The 17,462-nt window shown below is 54.8% G+C and overlaps 1 protein-coding gene across 17 annotated transcripts in view; it reads left to right on the forward strand.

Moving 5' to 3' along the window:
* The window catches only part of TCF3 (transcription factor 3), a 44,591-nt gene that overhangs the window by 10,497 nt on the left and 16,632 nt on the right, over nucleotides 1-17,462 (forward strand). For all 17 annotated transcript variants that reach the window (XM_074384849.1, XM_039466445.2, XM_039466447.2 and 14 more), the window contains 2 exons: nucleotides 15,701-15,774; nucleotides 15,976-16,054. In XM_074384849.1, coding sequence (XP_074240950.1) covers nucleotides 15,701-15,774; nucleotides 15,976-16,054 — 153 coding nt within the window. The remainder of the gene's footprint in view (nucleotides 1-15,700; nucleotides 15,775-15,975; nucleotides 16,055-17,462) is intronic.

Genomic DNA, 17,462 nt, shown 5'->3' on the forward strand with positions numbered 1-17,462 from the left:
CATCTGGGCCAGGCTGGTCTCAAACTCCTGTCCTCAGGCAATCCGCCCACCTTGGCCTCCCAGAGTGCTGGGATTACAGGTGTGAGCCGCTGTGCCTGACCTCCGTGGATGTTTTTTTACTTAAAAACGTCCCTTGTGGCCGGTCACAGCGGCTCACGCCAGTAATACCAACACTTTGGGAGGTTGAGGCAAAAGGGTCACCTGGGGCTAGGAGTTCGCCTGGCCAACGTGGTGACAGCATGGTCTCTCGTGTGATTGGTGACAGAGCTGATGTCCTTTCTGTCATTCGTTTGATGAATAGAGGGTCATCTTTTCAGAAGCAGAGCCTGTGCGTGGCTTTTTGGTGAATTTTCTGTTTCTCTTTAGAGCCTTTGTTCTTGGAGTGGATCCGTTTTTTAAATTCTGAAGTCGTTCAAGATTCGTGGGAAGTGCCAGAGAGTGCGCTTCTCACGCAGCCACCCCAGGGTACTGTCCTGCTCACCCACCGCCCGTGGTGCCGTGTCAGACCTGGGAAGCTGGCATCGGTACCACCCATAGAGCCTGGTCAGATTCCGCAGCTTCACACGCACACGTGTGCATGCATGTGTGTCGGTATGTGCGTGTGCGAGTATGTGTGCGGATGTCTGAGCATCTGAATGCTTGTGTGTCTGTTGGTGTGTGTCTTCATGTGTGCACGTGTGCTTGTGTGAACATCTGAATGTGCATATGTATGCGTTTGTGCGTGCGTGTGTGCGTGTGAGTGCGTGTGTGTGCATGTATGTGTGCGTGGAGACTTCTCTGCACTTTCGAGACATGCACGTTTCTTAACCCCAGGCATCAGTAATCGGTTCTTCATCTCTACATTTCCTTTTCATCCCTGGGTCTCACTTTGTTGTCCAGGCTGGAGTGCAGCGGTGCAATCATAACTTGCCGTATCCTGGAACTTCTGGGCTCAAGTGATCCTCCCACCGCAGCCTCGTGAGCAGCTGGGACCACAGGCCCGTACCACCTAGCTAATTGCTAAAGTATCTCATTTGTAAGAGGTCTGGGTCAGCAACTCACACCAGTAATCCCAGCACTTTGGGAGGTTGAGGTGGGAGGATTGCTGGAGCCTGGGAGTTCAACACCAGCCTGGGCAACATGGTGAGACCCTGTCTCTAAAAAATTTCGTCTGGGTATAGTGGCTCACACCTATAATGCCAGCACTTTGGGAGGCCAGGGTGGGTGGATCACATGAGGCCAGGAGTTCAAGACCAGCCTGGCCATCATGATGAAACCCTGTCTCTACTAAAAATACAGAAATTAGCTGGGTGTGGTGGCGCATGCCTGTAATCCCAGCTACTCGGGAGGCTGAGGTATGAAAATCACTTGAAACGGGTGGGTGGGGGAGGTGGCGGTGAGCTGAGATGGAGCCGCTGCACTTTGGCCTGGGGGACGGAGGGAGACCCCGTCTGCAGAAGGGAAAGAATGTATAAATGGCGTGTTGCCGTGTTCCCCAGGCTGGTCTTGAACTCATGAGCTCAAGTGATCCGCCTGCCTCAGCCTCCCAAAGTGCTGGGATTTCGCATCTCAGCCACTGTGCCCAGCCCAAGTTTTCACTTTGAATATTTTATGTAAATGAAATCCTATAGTTGCAGCCTTCTGAGGTTGCCTTTTTTTCTATTATGTTAGCATAATTCCCTAGAGATCACCCACGCTGTTGGCTGTATCATTTTTTTTTCTTTTTATTGTTGCCTCATTAATGTATTTTTTGACACTGAGTTTTGCTCTTGTTGCCCAGGCCAGAGTGCCATTGTGCAATTTGAGCTCACTGCATCCTCTGCCTCCCAGGTCCAAGTGATTGTCCTGCCACATCTCCTGAGTAGCTGGGATTACAGGCACCTGCCACCACATGTGGATAATTTTTTGTATTTTTGGTAGAGACGGGGTTTCACTGTGTCGGCCAGGCTGGTCTTGAACTCCTGACCTCAGGTGATCCGCCCTCCTCAGCGTCCCAAAGTGCTAGGATCACAGGCATGAGCCACCATGCCCGCCCACCTCAATAACTTTTTTTTTTTTTTTTTAAGACAGTTTCGCTCTTGTTGCCCAGGCTGGAGTGCAATGGCGCGATCTGGGCTCACCGCAACCTCTGCCTCCTGGGTTCAGGCAATTCTCCTGCCTCAGCCTCCCGAGTAGCTGGGATTACAGGCATGTGCCACCATGCCCAGCTAATGTTTTACATTTTTAGTAGAGATGGGGTTTCACCTTGTTGACCAGGATGGTCTCGTTCTCTTGACCTTGTGATCCGCCCGCCTCAGCCTCCCAAAGTGCTGGGATTATAGGCTTGAGCCACCGTGCCCAGCCACTTTTTTTTTTAGACAAATTTTTGGCTGGGCACGGCGGCTCATGCCTGTAATCCCAGCACTTTGGGAGGCTGAGGCAGGCGGATCACCTGAGGTCAGGAGTTCGAGACCAGCCTGGCCAATATAGTAAAACCCTGTCTCTATGTCTCTACTTTAAAAAAAAAAAAAAAAAAAAAGCTGGGCGTGGTGGTGGCTCACGCCTGTAATCCAAGCACTTTGGAGGCCAAGGCGGGTGGATCACCTGCGGTCAGGAATTCAAGACCAGCCTGACCAACACGGTGAAACCCCGTCTTTTAAAAAAAAAAAAAATTTTTTTTTTCTTGCCCAGGTTAGCCTGTGATGCGTAGGCAGCTGGCCTGAGCCACTGCTGCTCCTCTTTATTTTTTTTTTATTTTTTATTTTATTTATTTTTTTTTTTTGAGACGGAGTTTCGCTCTTGTTACCCAGGCTGGAGTGCAATGGCACGATCTCGGCTCACCGCAACCTCCGCCTCCTGGGTTCAGGCAATTCTCCTGCCTCAGCCTCCTGAGTAGCTGGGATTACAGGCACACGCCACCATGCCCAGCTAATTTTTTGTATTTTTAGTAGAGACGGGGTTTCACCATGTTGACCAGGTTGGTCTCGATCTCTCGACCTCGTGATCCACCCGCCTCGGCCTCCCAAAGTGCTGGGATTACAGGCTTGAGCCACCGCGCCCGGCCAGCTGCTCCTCTTTATTACAGAATTTTCACATCGGAGACAGGTTCTCAACTGACCTGGACTCAGGCAGTCGCCTGCTGAGGCCTCCCAGGGTGCCGGGATACAGGTGTGAGCCACCGCTGAGCTCACCGTTTCCTCGGCACTGTGTGTCGGACACGGAGCTTGGCCTGTTCACCGGCCGTCATCAGTCCTAACAGGTCGGCAAAACAGGTGGGGTTATGACCCCACATTAGTGGCAAAGAAGCTGAAACTTAGTGTTTCATTTATGTTGCCGCCTTTCTGCTGACTTTTCGTTTGTAAATGTTACTCATGATGGAGGTTTTCAGTTTGTCTTGGTGGCTTACAGGTTTAATTTTTTTTTTTTTTTTTTTTTTTTTAAGAGAGAGGGTCTCACCATATTGCCTAGGCTAGTCTTGACCCCCTGCTCTGAAGCAGTGTTCTTGCCTCAGCCTTCTGAGTAGCTGGGACTACAGGTGTGAGCAGCTGCACCCAGCTAATGAATTTCATTTTATTAATATTTAGTTAGAGACGGAGTGTTGCTTTTTTTTTTTTTGAGACAAAGTCTCGCTCTGTCGCCGGGCTGGAGTGCAGTGGTGTGATCACGGCTCACCGCAACCTCCGCCTCCTGGGTTCAAGCAATTCTCCTGCCTCAGCCTCCTGAGTAGCTGGGACTACAGGCGCGCGCCACCACACCCAGCTAATTTTTGTGTTTTAGTGGCGATGAGGTTTCACTATGTTGGCCGGGATGATCTCGATCTCCTGACCTTGTGATTCACCCACCTCAGCCTCCCAAAGTGTTAGGATTATAGGTGTGAACCACTGTGCCCAGCCACGTTTCGCTCTGATTGCCCAGGCTGGAGTGCAGTGGCACCATCTCGGCTCACCACAACCACCACCTCCTGGATTCAAGCGATTCTTTTGCCTCAGCCTCCCAAGTAGCTGGGATTCCAGGCGCCCGCCAGCACGCCTGGCTAATTTTTGTATTTTTAGTAGAGGTGGGGTTTCACCGTGTTGACCAGGCTGGTCTTGAACTCCTGACCTCAAGTGATCTGCCACCTCAGCCTCCCAAAGTGCTGGGATTACAGGCGTGAGCCACTGTGCCCGGCCATATTTTATTTTTTAGCAGGGATGGGGTCTCTTTCTGTTGCCCAGGCTGGTCTCGAACTCCTGGGCTCAAGTGATCTTCCTGCCTCAGGCTTCTGAGGTGCTGGGGCTACAGGCTTGAACCATCATGCTGGGCCTCTGTGAAGTCTTAATCTCAGATGTGCGGTTTTCTGGCCTGGGTGCCCTTCCTGAAACTCTTCTCACTTCCGGATGGGAAGGTGTGATCCCTTCTCACGGGCCTGTTCCTACCACCTCAGCATCAGGAGGAGGCGGCAGAAGATACTAGAGGGGAGAAAGGCGTGCCTGGGCAGTCCTGGGCAGAGGAAGGGAGTGAGAGGAGGGGGCCCCAAAGAGCGAAAGGGTCAGGGTGGAGCCGAGGCAGGTCAACATTGTCTCCCCCATGGGGCTGCTCAGAGCACACCTTGGCTTCCGCCCCAGCGCCCACTGCAGGGAAGGAAGGCTGGGTGGGCCTGCGAGAGCATCCCTGGTGATTCTGGGAGAAGCACTTGTCTGCTTTGTTTTAAAGGGTATGCCTTTAAATAAGAACCACACCTTTTTTTTTTTTTTTTTTTTTTTTTGAGACGGAGTTTCGCTCTTGTTACCCAGGCTGGAGTGCAATGGCGCGATCTCGGCTCACCGCAACCTCCGCCTCCTGGGTTCGGGCAATTCTCCCGCCTCAGCCTCCTGAGTATCTGGGATTACAGGCACGCGCCACCATGCCCAGCTACTTTTTTGTATTTTTAGTAGAGACGGGGTTTCACTATGTTGACCGGGATGGTCTCGATCTCTCGACCTCGTGATCCACCCGCCTCGGCCTCCCAAAGTGCTGGGATTACAGGCTTGAGCCACCGCGCCCGGCCGTGGACCACATCTTTTTAATACAAAGTGGGTATGTGGCTGGGCTGTGGTTCGCACCTATAATCCCAGCACTTTGGGAGGCCGAGACAGGCAGATCATGAAGTGAAGAGATCGAGACCCTCCTGGCCAACATGTTGAAACCACGTCTCTACTAAAAACACAAAAATTAGCTGGGCATGGTGGCAGGCACCTGTAATCCCAGCTACTCGGGAGGGTGAGGCAGGAGAATCACTTGAACCTGGGCGGCAGAGGTTGCAGTGAGCCAAGATTGTACCACTGCACTCAAGCCTGGCAACAGAGCAAGAATCCATCTAAAAAAAAAAAAAAAAAAACTTGGTATGCGTATTTGGTACAAAGAAAACTTGTAGTATGAAAGAAAATGAGGATAAGCCACATCCTCTGAGAAGGATGTAGTAAAACCAGAACTAAAAGACCAAAGAGCCAGGCCGGGCGCGGTGGCTCACGCCTGTAATCCCAGCACTTTGGGAGGCCAAGGCATGCAGATCATTTGAGGTTGGGAGTTTGAGACCAGCTGACCAACATGGAGAAACCTTTTCTCAATTAAAAAAAAAAAAAATGGACCAAAAAGCAAAAAAGAGCCTTGCTACTGGGAAGTATCCAGATTGCTTTTTTATCCATCTATTGGGTTAAAGAGGAAATTAAAACAGCTGTGACAGAATAGACAGGAATTGGCAGTAATGTAAACTCATAGAAACTATGAGGTGTGGCCAAAGCTGCACTTGGGGGAGGAATCATAGTCCTCTGCATTCTTGTTATTAGCACAAATGGAACAAACCAACCGATTAAGTAGTTAAATCAAGAAGTTATCCAACAACAGAAAAAACTGAGTGAAATCTTTCCTTGATGATTTGACCTGCCTCTTGGCGTTTCCTATGTTGCTGCTTGTTTTTTGTTGATTTTTTTTTTTCTTTGGAGACAGGGTTTTGCTCTGTTGCCGAGGCTGGAGGACACTGGTGCAACCGTACCTCGACCTCCTGGGCTCAGGCATCCTCCCACCTCACCCTCCTGATTAGCTGAGACCACAGGCGCACACTACCACACGTGGCTAATTTCTGAATTGTTTTCTAGAGGCAGGGGTCTTGCCGTGTTGCCCAGGCTGGTCTTGAACTCTTGGGCTCAAGGGAGCCTCTCGCTTCGGCCTCCCAGAGTGTTGGAATCACAGGCGTAAGCCTCGGCGCCCAGCCAGCTGCTCAGTTTTAGTTGCTGTTCCGCTTCTGTCATTCTTTTTTAGATGTCCTTTCCCGTGTATTTTCCAACATGCCGATTCTGCTGATTCTTTTTTTTTTTTTTTTTTTTTGAGACGGAGTCTCGCTCTTGTTACCCAGGCTGGAGTGCAATGGCGCGATCTCGGCTCACCGCAACCTCCGCCTCCTGGGTTCAGGCAATTCTCCTGCCTCAGCCTCCTGAGTAGCTGGGATTACAGGCACGCGCCACCATGCCCAGCTCATTTTTTGTATTTTTAGTAGAGACGGGGTTTCACCATGTTGACCAGGATGGTCTCGATCTCTTGACCTCGTGATCCACCCGCCTCGGCCTCCCAAAGTGCTGGGATTACAGGCTTGAGCCACCGCGCCCGGCCTTTTTTTTTTTTTTTTTTTTTTTTTTTTTGAGACAGTTTTGCTCTGTCACCCAGGCTGGAGTGCAGTGGTGCGATCTTGGGTCACTGCAACCTCCACTCCCTGGGTTCAAGCGATTCTCCAGCCTCAGCCTCCTGAGCAGCTGGTGCTACATGTGCTCATCGCCACGCGCAGCTAATTTTGTATTTTTAGTAGAGACGGGGTTTCATGGCCAGGCTGACCCTGATCCTGACCTCAGATGCCACCTGCCTCAGCCGCCTAGCATGTCGGGATTACAGGCGTGAGCCACCACCCCCGACCTGACTCTTGTTCATGATCTTTACAACAATGAAGTCACGTGTCCCGCCGCTCCCCCACAAGAAACTTGAGCTTTTTATTTATGTTAAATTCATAGACAAATTCGGCAAGAAGCGTTTGCCTTTCTAGTGCCGAGTCTTCCCGTCGTGAGAACCCGGCATTGGGCCCTGCTTGTTTAAGCTCTCCTTTGTAGGGCGTAGTTTGAAAATCAGCTTTGAGAATTGCAGCGTCAGACACGTAATCGTGTTGCTGGTTTGGGGTGTCATGTGGTCGCACACACTTCAGACAGGGTGGCGTGTAGGTGTTTGAGGATTTTTTGTATAGCAGTGTACTGTTCTTTCCCTCGTTTGTTTGGGTTTTGGGGTTTTTTTGTTGTTTTTTTTCTGCGTCCGGGTCTCACCCTGTCACCCGTGGTGGAGTGCAGTCGCCCATTCGTGGGGCACCGCAGCTTCGACCTGGACTGCGCGTAGCTGAGACTGTGAATGCGCCCCACCGTGCCCAGCGGATTTGTAGAGATAGGGTCTGACTGTGTTGCCCAGGTTGGTCTCAAACTTCTGAGCTGACGCAGTCCTCCTGCCTTGGTCCCCGAAGAACGGTGTTTTCGGCGTGAGCCACCATGCTCGGCCATACTCATTTTCTGTCTTTGTTCACTCCTGAGGCATCCATTAGGTTTTTTTGTTGGTTTTCACACAGAGTTTTGCTCTTGTTGCCCAGGCTGGAGGGCAGTGAAAGCTGGGATCTCGGCTCACCACAACCTCCACCTCCCGGGTTCAAGCGATTCTCCTGCCTCAGCCTCCCAAGTAGCTTGCATTACAGGTGTGCGCCACCACGCCCAGCTAATTCTATATGTTTTGTAGAGATGGGGTGTCTCCATGTTGGCCAGGCTGGTCTTGGAACTCCTGACTTCAGGTGACGCACCTGCCTCGGCCTCCTGAAGCGTCAAGATGACAGGCGTGAGCCACCGCGCCTGGCCAGTTATTTGTGTTTTTTACTTGGTGCATTTTTCCAGGTGAGCCATCACCGTTTTCATCCCCAGACCCACAGCCTCCCCGCGACCCCAGCGTTGCCTCTGTGCTTTTTACATTATGTGGTTTTTCTAGAACCAAATGGTGGGGGCGATGGTGGGGTCCCCACTCTGGGCAGGAGGGCTGGCTCAGCCCTCCTTGGCAAGCCTGGTACTGGCTGTGGCTTCGAGGTGGGCCGTGTGTCTGCCTGCTTTTGCCACGTTCAGGTGTGTCCCCCTGTCCCATCTGAAGATACATGGTGGGCAGTCAGTAGCACCTTGTGCACGTGGGTCTTGGAAGGTCCCTGGCGTCCCACTCACCCTTTGATCAGCAAGGTGCGCTGCCTCACGCCTGTAATCCCAGCACTTTGGGAGGCTGAGGAGGGCGGATAACTTCATCAGGAGTTTGAGAGCAGCCTGGCCACCATGGCAAAACTTTGTCTTTACTAAAAATATAAAAATTAGGGCCGGCCACGATGGCTTATACTCTCAGCACTTTGGGAGGCCAAGGTGGGTGGATCACGAAGTCAGGAGTTCGAGACCAGCCTGGCCAACACACTGCAACCCCGTCTCTACTCAAAATACAAAAATTACTTTGGGAGTCCGAGGCGGGCAGATCACGGTCAAGAGTTCGAGACCATCCTGGCTAACATGGTGAAACCCCGTCTCTACTAAAAATAGAAAAATTAGTTGGGCATGGTGGCATGTGCCTCTAGTCCCAGCTACTCGGGAGGCTGAGGCAGGAGAATTGCTTGAACCTGGGAGGCGGAGGTTGCGGTGAGCCAAGAATTCGCAACTGCATTCCAGCCTGGCAACAGAGCAAGACAACAGAGCAAGACTCTTTCTCAAAAAAAAAAAATAATAATAATAATAATACAAAAATTAGCTGGGCATGGTGGAGGGCACCTGTAATCCCAGCTACTTGGGAGGCTGAGGCAGGAGATTCACTTGAACCTGGAGGTTGCAGTGAGCTAAGATTGTGCCACTGCACTCCGTCCTGGGCTACAGAGCTAGGCCGTGTCTCAAAAAAGAGAAAAAGAAAAAAGAAGGCCGGGCACAGTGGCTCATTCTTGTAATCCCAACACTTTGGGAGGCCGAGCTGGGTAGATCCCAAGGTCAGGAGTTTGAGACCAGCCTGGTGAACACAGTAAAACCTGTCTGTACTAAAAATACAAAAATTAACTGGGCATGGTGATGGGTCCCTGTAATTCCAGCTACTTGGGAGACTGAGGCAGGAGAATATCTTGAACCCAGGAGGCGGCGTTTGCAGCGAGCCGGGATCACACCATTGCACTCCAGCCTGGGCAACAGAGTAAATAGATATGCATATATTTTAAATCATTTCAGCCACATCTTAAGCTGTGCTGCCGTTGGGCTCTTAGCGTTCCGAAGCACCTGTCGTTGGGGCCGCGCGGGGAGGCCGGGCCCCCTGTCCTCCGTGCGCTCACGGCTGCTTTCTCTCCTTCGCTGGGCTGCCCCACGCATCCTCCATTTCATTGACTTTGCTTCCGAAGAATCTGCTTCGTTGGCGAATCGACATTGATCAGTTGACTGCTTTTCTATCGGCGTTTCTTCTCCTTCTAAAGCTTTTTTGGTGACTTTGAAATCGCAGGCCCCTTTGCTGACGTCCGCCCTCTTGTGTTTCATCACGGGGTTACTGAAGACTGCACCCCGGGGAGCCCTCTCATTGGTTTCCATAATGCATATTTTTCTAGTATTACTGACGTTTCATACTTGTTTTTTTTTCCTAACGTCCTCTTCAAGGCAGGTTTTTTGTTTGTTTGTTTGTTTGTTTGTTTTTTTGAGACGGAGTTTCGCTCTTGTTGCCCAGGCTTGAGTGCAATGGCGCGATCTGGGCTCACCGCAACCTCCGCCTCCTGGGTTCAGGCAATTCTCCTGCCTCAGCCTCCTGAGTAGCTGGGATTACAGGCAGGTGCCACCATGCCCAGCTAATTTTTTGTATTTTTAGTAGAGACGGGGTTTCACCATGTTGACCAGGATGGTCTCGATCTCTTGACCTCGTGATCCACCCGCCTCGGCCTCCCAAAGCGCTGGGATTACAGGCGTGAGCCACCACACCCGGCCCGTATTTAAATTTTTAATCTGTTTAATGTCAGGCCCAGAGTGCTGCCCTTCCCCACCCTGCCGTTTGTCAGTTTCTTGTATATGTTGAAGTATTTGGATGCCAGGTTTGTGGGCACACGCGGGGTCAGGACAGTGGGATTTCACTGTGGACTGAGCTATTGTCAGCAACAAAAGAAAATTCCCTCGGCCAGCCACAGTGGCTCGCACCCAGAATCCCAGCACTTTGGGAGGTCGAGGTGTGCAGATCATCTGAGGTCAGTAGTTCAATACCAGCCTGGCCAACAGAGTGAAACTCCGTCTCTACTAAAATACAAAAAATTAGCTGGATGTCGTAGTGGGTGCCTGAAATCCCAGCTACTCGGGAGGCTGAGACAGGAGAATCACTTGAACCCAGGAGGCGGAGGTTGCAGTGAGCCGAGATCGCGCCATTGCACTCCAGCCTGGGTAACAAGAGCGAAACTCCATCTCAAAAAAAAAAAAAAAAAAAAAAAAAACCATTGCATCCGTTCATAATTGCGTCTTTGCGTCTTACTAGGGAGCATTTGTACCACGATGTAGTGACTTCTGCTTACCGTGAGGGCCTGAGCAGATGACGTCTATCTTTAGCATGAGTTTCCTCATCTGTACAGTGGGGATGATGGAAGCCATTGCAAGGTTTTGGTGAAATGAGAGAAAACTCACAGAATGCCCCCTCAGGGCTTGTACTGGTATGCCTGTCTGTCACAGGTTCTGGGAGTCTCTAGCTAGTGGTTAAGTATGCTCACTGCCCCCACTTCATTCCGTTAAACCCCAGGCTGTGTCCGTCCGTCCCGTCTTTCCTTCCTTCCTTCCTTCCTTCCTTCCTTCCTTCCTTCCTTCCCTCCCTCCCTCTTTCTTTTTTTTCTTTTCTTTCTTTTCTTTTCTTCTTTTTTTTTTTTTTTTTAAATAAATACAGGGTTTTACCATGTTGGTGAGGCTGGCCTTGAACTCCCGACCTCAGGTGATCCACCTGCCTTGGCCTCCAGAGTGCTTGGATTACAGGCATGAGCCACCGCACCCAGCCCTCTGTGACATTTCCTTAAGGATCTGTGAAGCTTGCAGTCTTCAGACAGTCTTCTGTTTCTTGAGGGTAAACAGTTGCACTTCTCTGTCCTTGCTGCTGTGTGTTGGGTTGTCTGGTTGTACAGAGATCGCAGGTTGGTTCCCCTTTGGTTTTGAGGTGGGATCTCTCTGTCACCCAGGCTGGAGTAAGTGGCAGGATCGCTGCCACCTCGGCCTCCCAGAGTGCTGGGATTGTAGGCATGAGCCTCTGTGCCCAGCCCCGGCTTGGTTTCTGAGCTTGTTTTGAGGGGCGGGCTCTCTGGTCCCCACACCCGGAGGCAGGCATGGGATGGGGGTGTCAGTTCTCTCGGCTGTGTTACTTACATCTATGTGTCACGCCCACTCGGGGTGAGCTCTGCCCTCCAGGGAAACCCCAAGGCCCCGGGGGAGCAGGTTGCGAGGGGTCCCTGGTTCTGGGGGAGGGAGTTGCCTGTGTTCCCCGCCCAACCTCGTTGCCTGCCCGAGGACATGTCTGGCCACTTTCGGGGCTCGGGACCCCCACTGTTGGGTGGTGTGTGGTTCCAGTCACTTCCTCTTCAGCCTCGGGGGTGTCTGCTCAGTGGTAGGCCACCCCCAGACATTAGGGGCAGCTGGAGGAGGGCTCTGCGCTGCCCCAGACCTGTTTTCTCCCCACTCCTGGCCCTCTCAGAATGCCGGGTGCGTGTCCACGGCCTGCGGCCCCCGAGCAAGAAAACGAAGCAAGAGGATGGCCCCCGAGCGGCCGCGGGGCAGGGCTGGCTGCTCACCTTCTCCCACAGCTTGAACTCAGGTGAAGTGGGTGCCCTGCTGGTGGCACATGCCTGTGATCCCACACTTGCAGGGAGGGCAGGGTGGGAGGATCGCTGGAGGCCAAGAGTTTGAGGCCAGCCTAGGCAACGTAGGGAGACCCCACCGCTACAAAAAAATTCAAAACATTCACCAGGCACGGTGGCTCATGCCTGTAATCTCAGCACCTGGGGAGTCAGAGGCGGACGGATCACCTGAGGTCTGGCGTTCGAGACTAGCCTGGCCAACACGTATGAAACTCCCTCTCTGCTAAAAATACAAAAATTAGCTGGGTGTGGTGGCACACGCCTGCAGTCGAAGCTACTTGGGAGGCTCAGGTGGGAAAATGACTGAACCCAGGAGGCGTGTGCTCCCGTGAGCGGAGATCACAACACCCAAGGAAAAGCCACCCCCAAATTCAAACCTCTGTCTGATCTCACCCCCCCCCCCACCCCTTGCAACCCCCAGGGGACTGGGAATGGGTCTGAGGAGCATCACAAGCCACAGGGGCCAGACCCCAGGCAGGGTAGGGACAGGCTCAGGTCAGTGTCCTTCAAGACTTTAATGGTAAGAAAGGGGAGAGAGACAGGGTGAGCCACAGGCCTGGGGGTCATAGTGGCCCCATATCTGGCGGCCGCCTTCCGCGCCCCAGTGAACGGAGCCTGCATGGGCGGCACCTGTGGTGGCTGTAGAGATGTTAGTTGGTGCTTAGATGGGATCGGGGTGGTTGGTGGTGGTTGCTGTTACTTTATTTGCTGTTGAGGACTGGGTTGTTGAGGACAGCAGGCGCATGTATGCATTTTTCATGGAATTTTTAACGTGCTTTTGCAAATGCTGGCCATGTTTCCAGCAGTTTGTAGTGTGCTCCCGTGTTGGACAGCAGAGGTGGAGAGCACTTTTATCCTCCCAGGTTTTCTTGGGAGCACAGTGCTTGATGAGTAAAGTGAAGATGTTGAAGATGGACGTTTGGGGGGCCCCATGCTGGGAAGGGGCTCAGGCAGGTGGCGAGGGTGGGGGGTCACCTCGTGTGTGGGCGAAGAGGAGAGTGGTGAGGTCAGGGAAGAGTTGGGTCTAGACGCTGAGGGCGATGGGGAGCCATGGGAGAGGCTAGAAGGAGGCAGAAGAGCCGAGTTTGCTTCTCAAGGCTCCGTCGGGGCTGCCTGAGGATGTCGGCAGACTTGGGAGGGAGACTTGGGCTGTGGCTGCGCTGCTGTGCCTTTGGGAGGAGGCTCCCAGAACTGTAGCCTGACCGAGTGGGGCGTGCATTGCAGAGCTGGGGCTGCAGCATGAGGTCCCCAGGACCGTCCGAAGCCAGGCCACCTGGTGGGCCTGAGGGTTTGGGGCAGGGGCAGCACACAGGGCCGTGCTCAGGGCCCATGTCCGCCGTGGGTTTTGCCTGCCCAGCGTGGCGACCCCATTCCTGGTGCCGAAGTTGGTCGATTGGGTTTCTTGCGCAGGGGTAGCTGACGCCACTCGGACGGTATTCTTCCATCTCAGGGTCAGCCAGCTTCTCCAGGAAGGAGCAGGGAGTCAGTATTTCTGGCTGCGCAGGACGGGTGGGCGCTCTCACAGTTTTTTGACTCTGCTGCTGTAGCGAAAGCAGCCGCGGGTAGTACATGGACACACGGGCCCAGCTCATGCCCGGAAAACGTGGTTTGAGAAGCAGGCTGGGGGCCAGACTTGGTTCGTGTGTGCTGTTTGCTGATCCCGTCAGTCCCGCCCAGTATTTACCGAACGCCTTTTGGAGCCCCCTCTTGGTAGGCGACCCAGTGGAGACCGGGACTGGGAAGCCACCAGCGCTGAGCGTTCCTTGGCCGCTGACGGCGTCTCTGAGACAGCGTCTTCCCTCGTTATCCTCACGGCAACCCGGCCAGGTGGGCAGCTTCCACACCCCCGTCGCTGGAGTTGGATCCGAAGCCCGGGGGTGGGCAGCTCCTGGGCCCGCTCCCGAGGCGTCCTTCCCACAGGGGCCCTCTCTGCGGTGCCGCACCCAGGAAATCACAGAAAAGCACTCTGACGGCAGCGCCTTGTTCCGTTAGAACATTTTAATTAGAACGAGCAGGGGATGCATTATGAATATTCATGTCGGGTTATTAAAATGCATAATTGATCAGCGGGGGGACTCTAATAACTGTTTTAATGTGGGGGCTGTCCCTATTTTTGTCATTTCTAGAAGGAAGAGGCCGAGGGCTGGGTGAGGGAGGGTTCCCCAAAAGGGCAGATTGAGGCCGAATTGCCTCTGTAGGAGCTTGTTGGAGTGAGCCCCAGGGGTGGTCCCTGGGTGTGGGGTCTCAGGCGGCCCCCCACATGCCAGGCCTTCCAGGGGTTGAGGGCTGGGGTGCCAGGAGCGTTCTGTTAGCTCGGTCAGGGGTCTCCGCACCTCGTGGGGCGCCTTGAGCATGGGCAAGCTTGTCTCCGGTGGGGCTGTGGCTGGAGGGGACCGGACAACAGGCAGGTGTGTGAAGGGGAAACTGAGGCCCAGAGGTGCTGGTGCTTTGCCCATCCTCAGCCAGCCCGCCCTGGCCTCGGCAGGTACCCTGTTCACCGGGACACACGTATGGGACCAGGATCCTGGGGCATGGATTCCTGGAGACCACGGGAGCCCCCTGCCTGGCCCCCCAGCCAGCCAAGGCCACATCCCAGCCCCCCACTCATAATCACATTGGAAATTTTTGATGAGAAAACAAAATCTAAATGCAGTATATGAATATTCATTAGGTGGGGAGATTAATATGCATAATTATGTAAATTAGATAGCAATTAAACACCAATACTTCCCGAGGGGAATGAGTAACACAAAGGCACCGAAATAGAAAGATGCAATTTGAAAGAAGTTTCTGGTGCAGGCGAGCTGGGTGGGCGGAGGGGTCAGCGTGGGGGAGGACAGCCTGAGCTTCTGTCTGTCACAGACTTTGTGCTGGGCTGGGTCCCCTAGCCTGGCTCTCGGGAGGCCTCTGGACTTCAGAGTTGGACATGGGCACCTCCAGCCTTCAGAAGTGTGGCTTGTTTGTAATTCCGCTTATCATAGAGGGAAACTGAGGCAGGGCCGCGACCTTGTGGCCAAGCTGAGGCGCCCCAGGGCTGCAATCCTGCTTCTGTGCTTTGTGGCCCTGCATGGATGGGGGAAGGGTCTGAACAGGCCTGCCCTGCCCTGCCCAGGGCAGAAGATTCCGGAGTCCCGGGCGGTTGCCTGTGAGTGTTCTGAGCGATAAGGGCCCCGCCCCGCCCCGCCCCGCCCCGCCCCGCCCCGGGACCAAGGTCCTCGTCCCAGCGAGCTGCGGGCTGGGAGCTCCTGCCCCAGTACAGGCCTCTGGTCTCTGCATGGGGCTTGTTCCTGGGTGACGAGATTCGGCTCCACCCTCTGGGGCTGCCAGCCTCCTGCGCAGTGGGTCCGCCTCTGCTGCAGCTTCAGCAAAGGCGGCCCCGCCTCCCACGCTGGCAGGTGGGGACAGGGAGACCACCCCCCCCAGCTCATTGTTCACTCCCACACCCTCAGGCACTCAAGAAGAGTCCACCTGACACAGAACCCCGGGCCCACATGGTCTGGGCTGGGCCAGAGGGAGCCCTGGGGGTGGAGGCTCGGCACGAGAGCGAGGGCTCTACCCAAGGAGGCCATGATGGCTGGGGCTTCAGTGGGTGGGTAGGAGTTTGCCAGCAGAGAGCTGATGGAAGAATTACTTAAGTGTGTGAACCTGGAGGTCCCAGGGTGTCTGGGTGTCACCTGCTGACTGGTGTCCCTGTGAGTCAGGCTGGGTGAGGCTGGGCTAGGAAAGGTTCCACATACCCCCTGGATCCACTGAGACTTGCCCCAGAGATGCCAGGACCCCAGCCTGGCTTTGGAGTGGGGCCAGGTGTGAGGGTGACTGTAACTCTCTCTGTCCTGCCTGCAGGTCTTGAGGACCGGCCCAGCTCAGGCTCCTGGGGCAGCGGTGACCAGAACAGCTCCTCCTTTGACCCCAGCCGGGTAGGAGCCCCCATAAGACCTCAGATCCTGAGTTTCCTATCCCCAGAGTGGGGGATGTGTGGGGAACGGAGGCTGAGAGAAGGGGCCAGCCTTCCAGGGGTTTGGACTGGGAGACATAGGTTCGAGTCCTCCCATCCAGCCGTATCGCGGGGTGGGGGGCCTGTGGGGCCCAGCACGTCTCACCCCCACCTTCTCCCGCAGACCTTCAGCGAGGGCGCCCACTTCACTGAGCCGCACAGCGGCCTCTCTTCGTCCACATTCCTAGGACCGGGACTCGGAGGTGAGTGCCCGCCTGGCGGGGTCCTTCTGCCGCGCACGGATGTGCAGACATCGGCGTGGCCAGGGCACACACGGCAGTAGGCATCCGCAGCGTTCACGCAGAGGGTGTGGGCAGCCGAAGCCTCCGCCCGTCCTGGGAGCGGGTGCAGGAGGTCACAGCCCGGCCTCCCCGCCACGGCGCCCTGCGACTCGGCGTCCCCGCCTGGGTGCAGAGGCAGGGAGGCCAATCCAACCCCCCGTCCTCCCTGCGACTTGTGCAGGTCTCCTCCTGCTTCCCGGGGACGGGTCAGCAGGGCCGGCCGTCGCCCGCTGGAAAGGAGGTGTAGGAGTCCTGGAGACTGGAGGAGGCGGCCTGCGCGTGTGGTGGTCAGAGCCCGCGCTGCTGCGTAGGCCGCCGCCCTCTCTCCCTGGGAGCCTCTTGTTAACCGAGAGGATGGCGACTCAGGCCGGGGCAGGGGGCTTGCGCCTCTCATCCCGACACTTCAGGAGGCCGAGGTGAGTGGATCACCTGAGGTCGGGAGTTCGAGACCAGCCTGGCCAACACAGTGAAACCTCGTCTCTACTAAGAATACAAAAATTAGCCAGGCGTGGTGCTGGGTGTTTGTAGTCCCAGCTACTCGGGAGGCTGAGGCAGGAGAATTGCTTGAACCCAGGACATGGAGGTTCCAGTGAGCTGAGATCCAACCATTGCACTCCAGCCTGGGTGACAGAGCGAAACTCAGGCTCAAACAAATAAAAAGAATGACGACTCAGACCTGGCGTGTTATCCCACGCCGCTGTGTACCCCGGGCAAGAACCATCCTCTTCTGAGCCTCAGTTTCCCCACTGTGGGAAAGGGACCCTCCCAGAACCCTCCTGGAGGGAGACAGTGAGAAGAGGCTCAGCTCTGCAGGCCCTGCTGATCTCAGGATGGGGGTTGGTGACTGGTCACTGCCGGCCCACCCACTCTTGTGACTATCCCAGCCCCGCTGCTGGCCCACCTGTGCTTGGGAAGGGACACCCTGGTGCGAGGTCCATGGCTGAGTGGGGCTGACCGGGGCACATCCTCCTCCAGGGACCTGGGGCTGCGGCTGGGACGGTGTCTGGTGTGCCGTTTCTCCTGCGGGTGACCCGGAAACCCCCAGGCTTCACAGCCCCCCTCCTGTGAGGCTGTCAAGTCCAGTGCCCTGGGGTTCCGGGAGCTTGGGTAGGGGTCTTGGGGGACTAGCAGGGGGCTCGGGGGTCCCGCTGCCGTGGTGCCTCAGCTGTGGAATTTGTGGTTCCATCCCTCAGTCATCCTGAGCCGTGGGATCCTTCCCCGTCTCTGGAACCCGGCGGTTCGCGGCAGTGTTTGTGCGTGGGTTTCAGGGTGCAGTGGAGCGGGGCGCTGCTCAGAAGCCGTCAGCTGTGGGACGCGGGACCTGCTGCTG

Source organism: Saimiri boliviensis, chromosome 14 (assembly GCF_048565385.1).
Source record: "Saimiri boliviensis isolate mSaiBol1 chromosome 14, mSaiBol1.pri, whole genome shotgun sequence".
NCBI lineage: Eukaryota > Metazoa > Chordata > Mammalia > Primates > Cebidae > Saimiri > Saimiri boliviensis.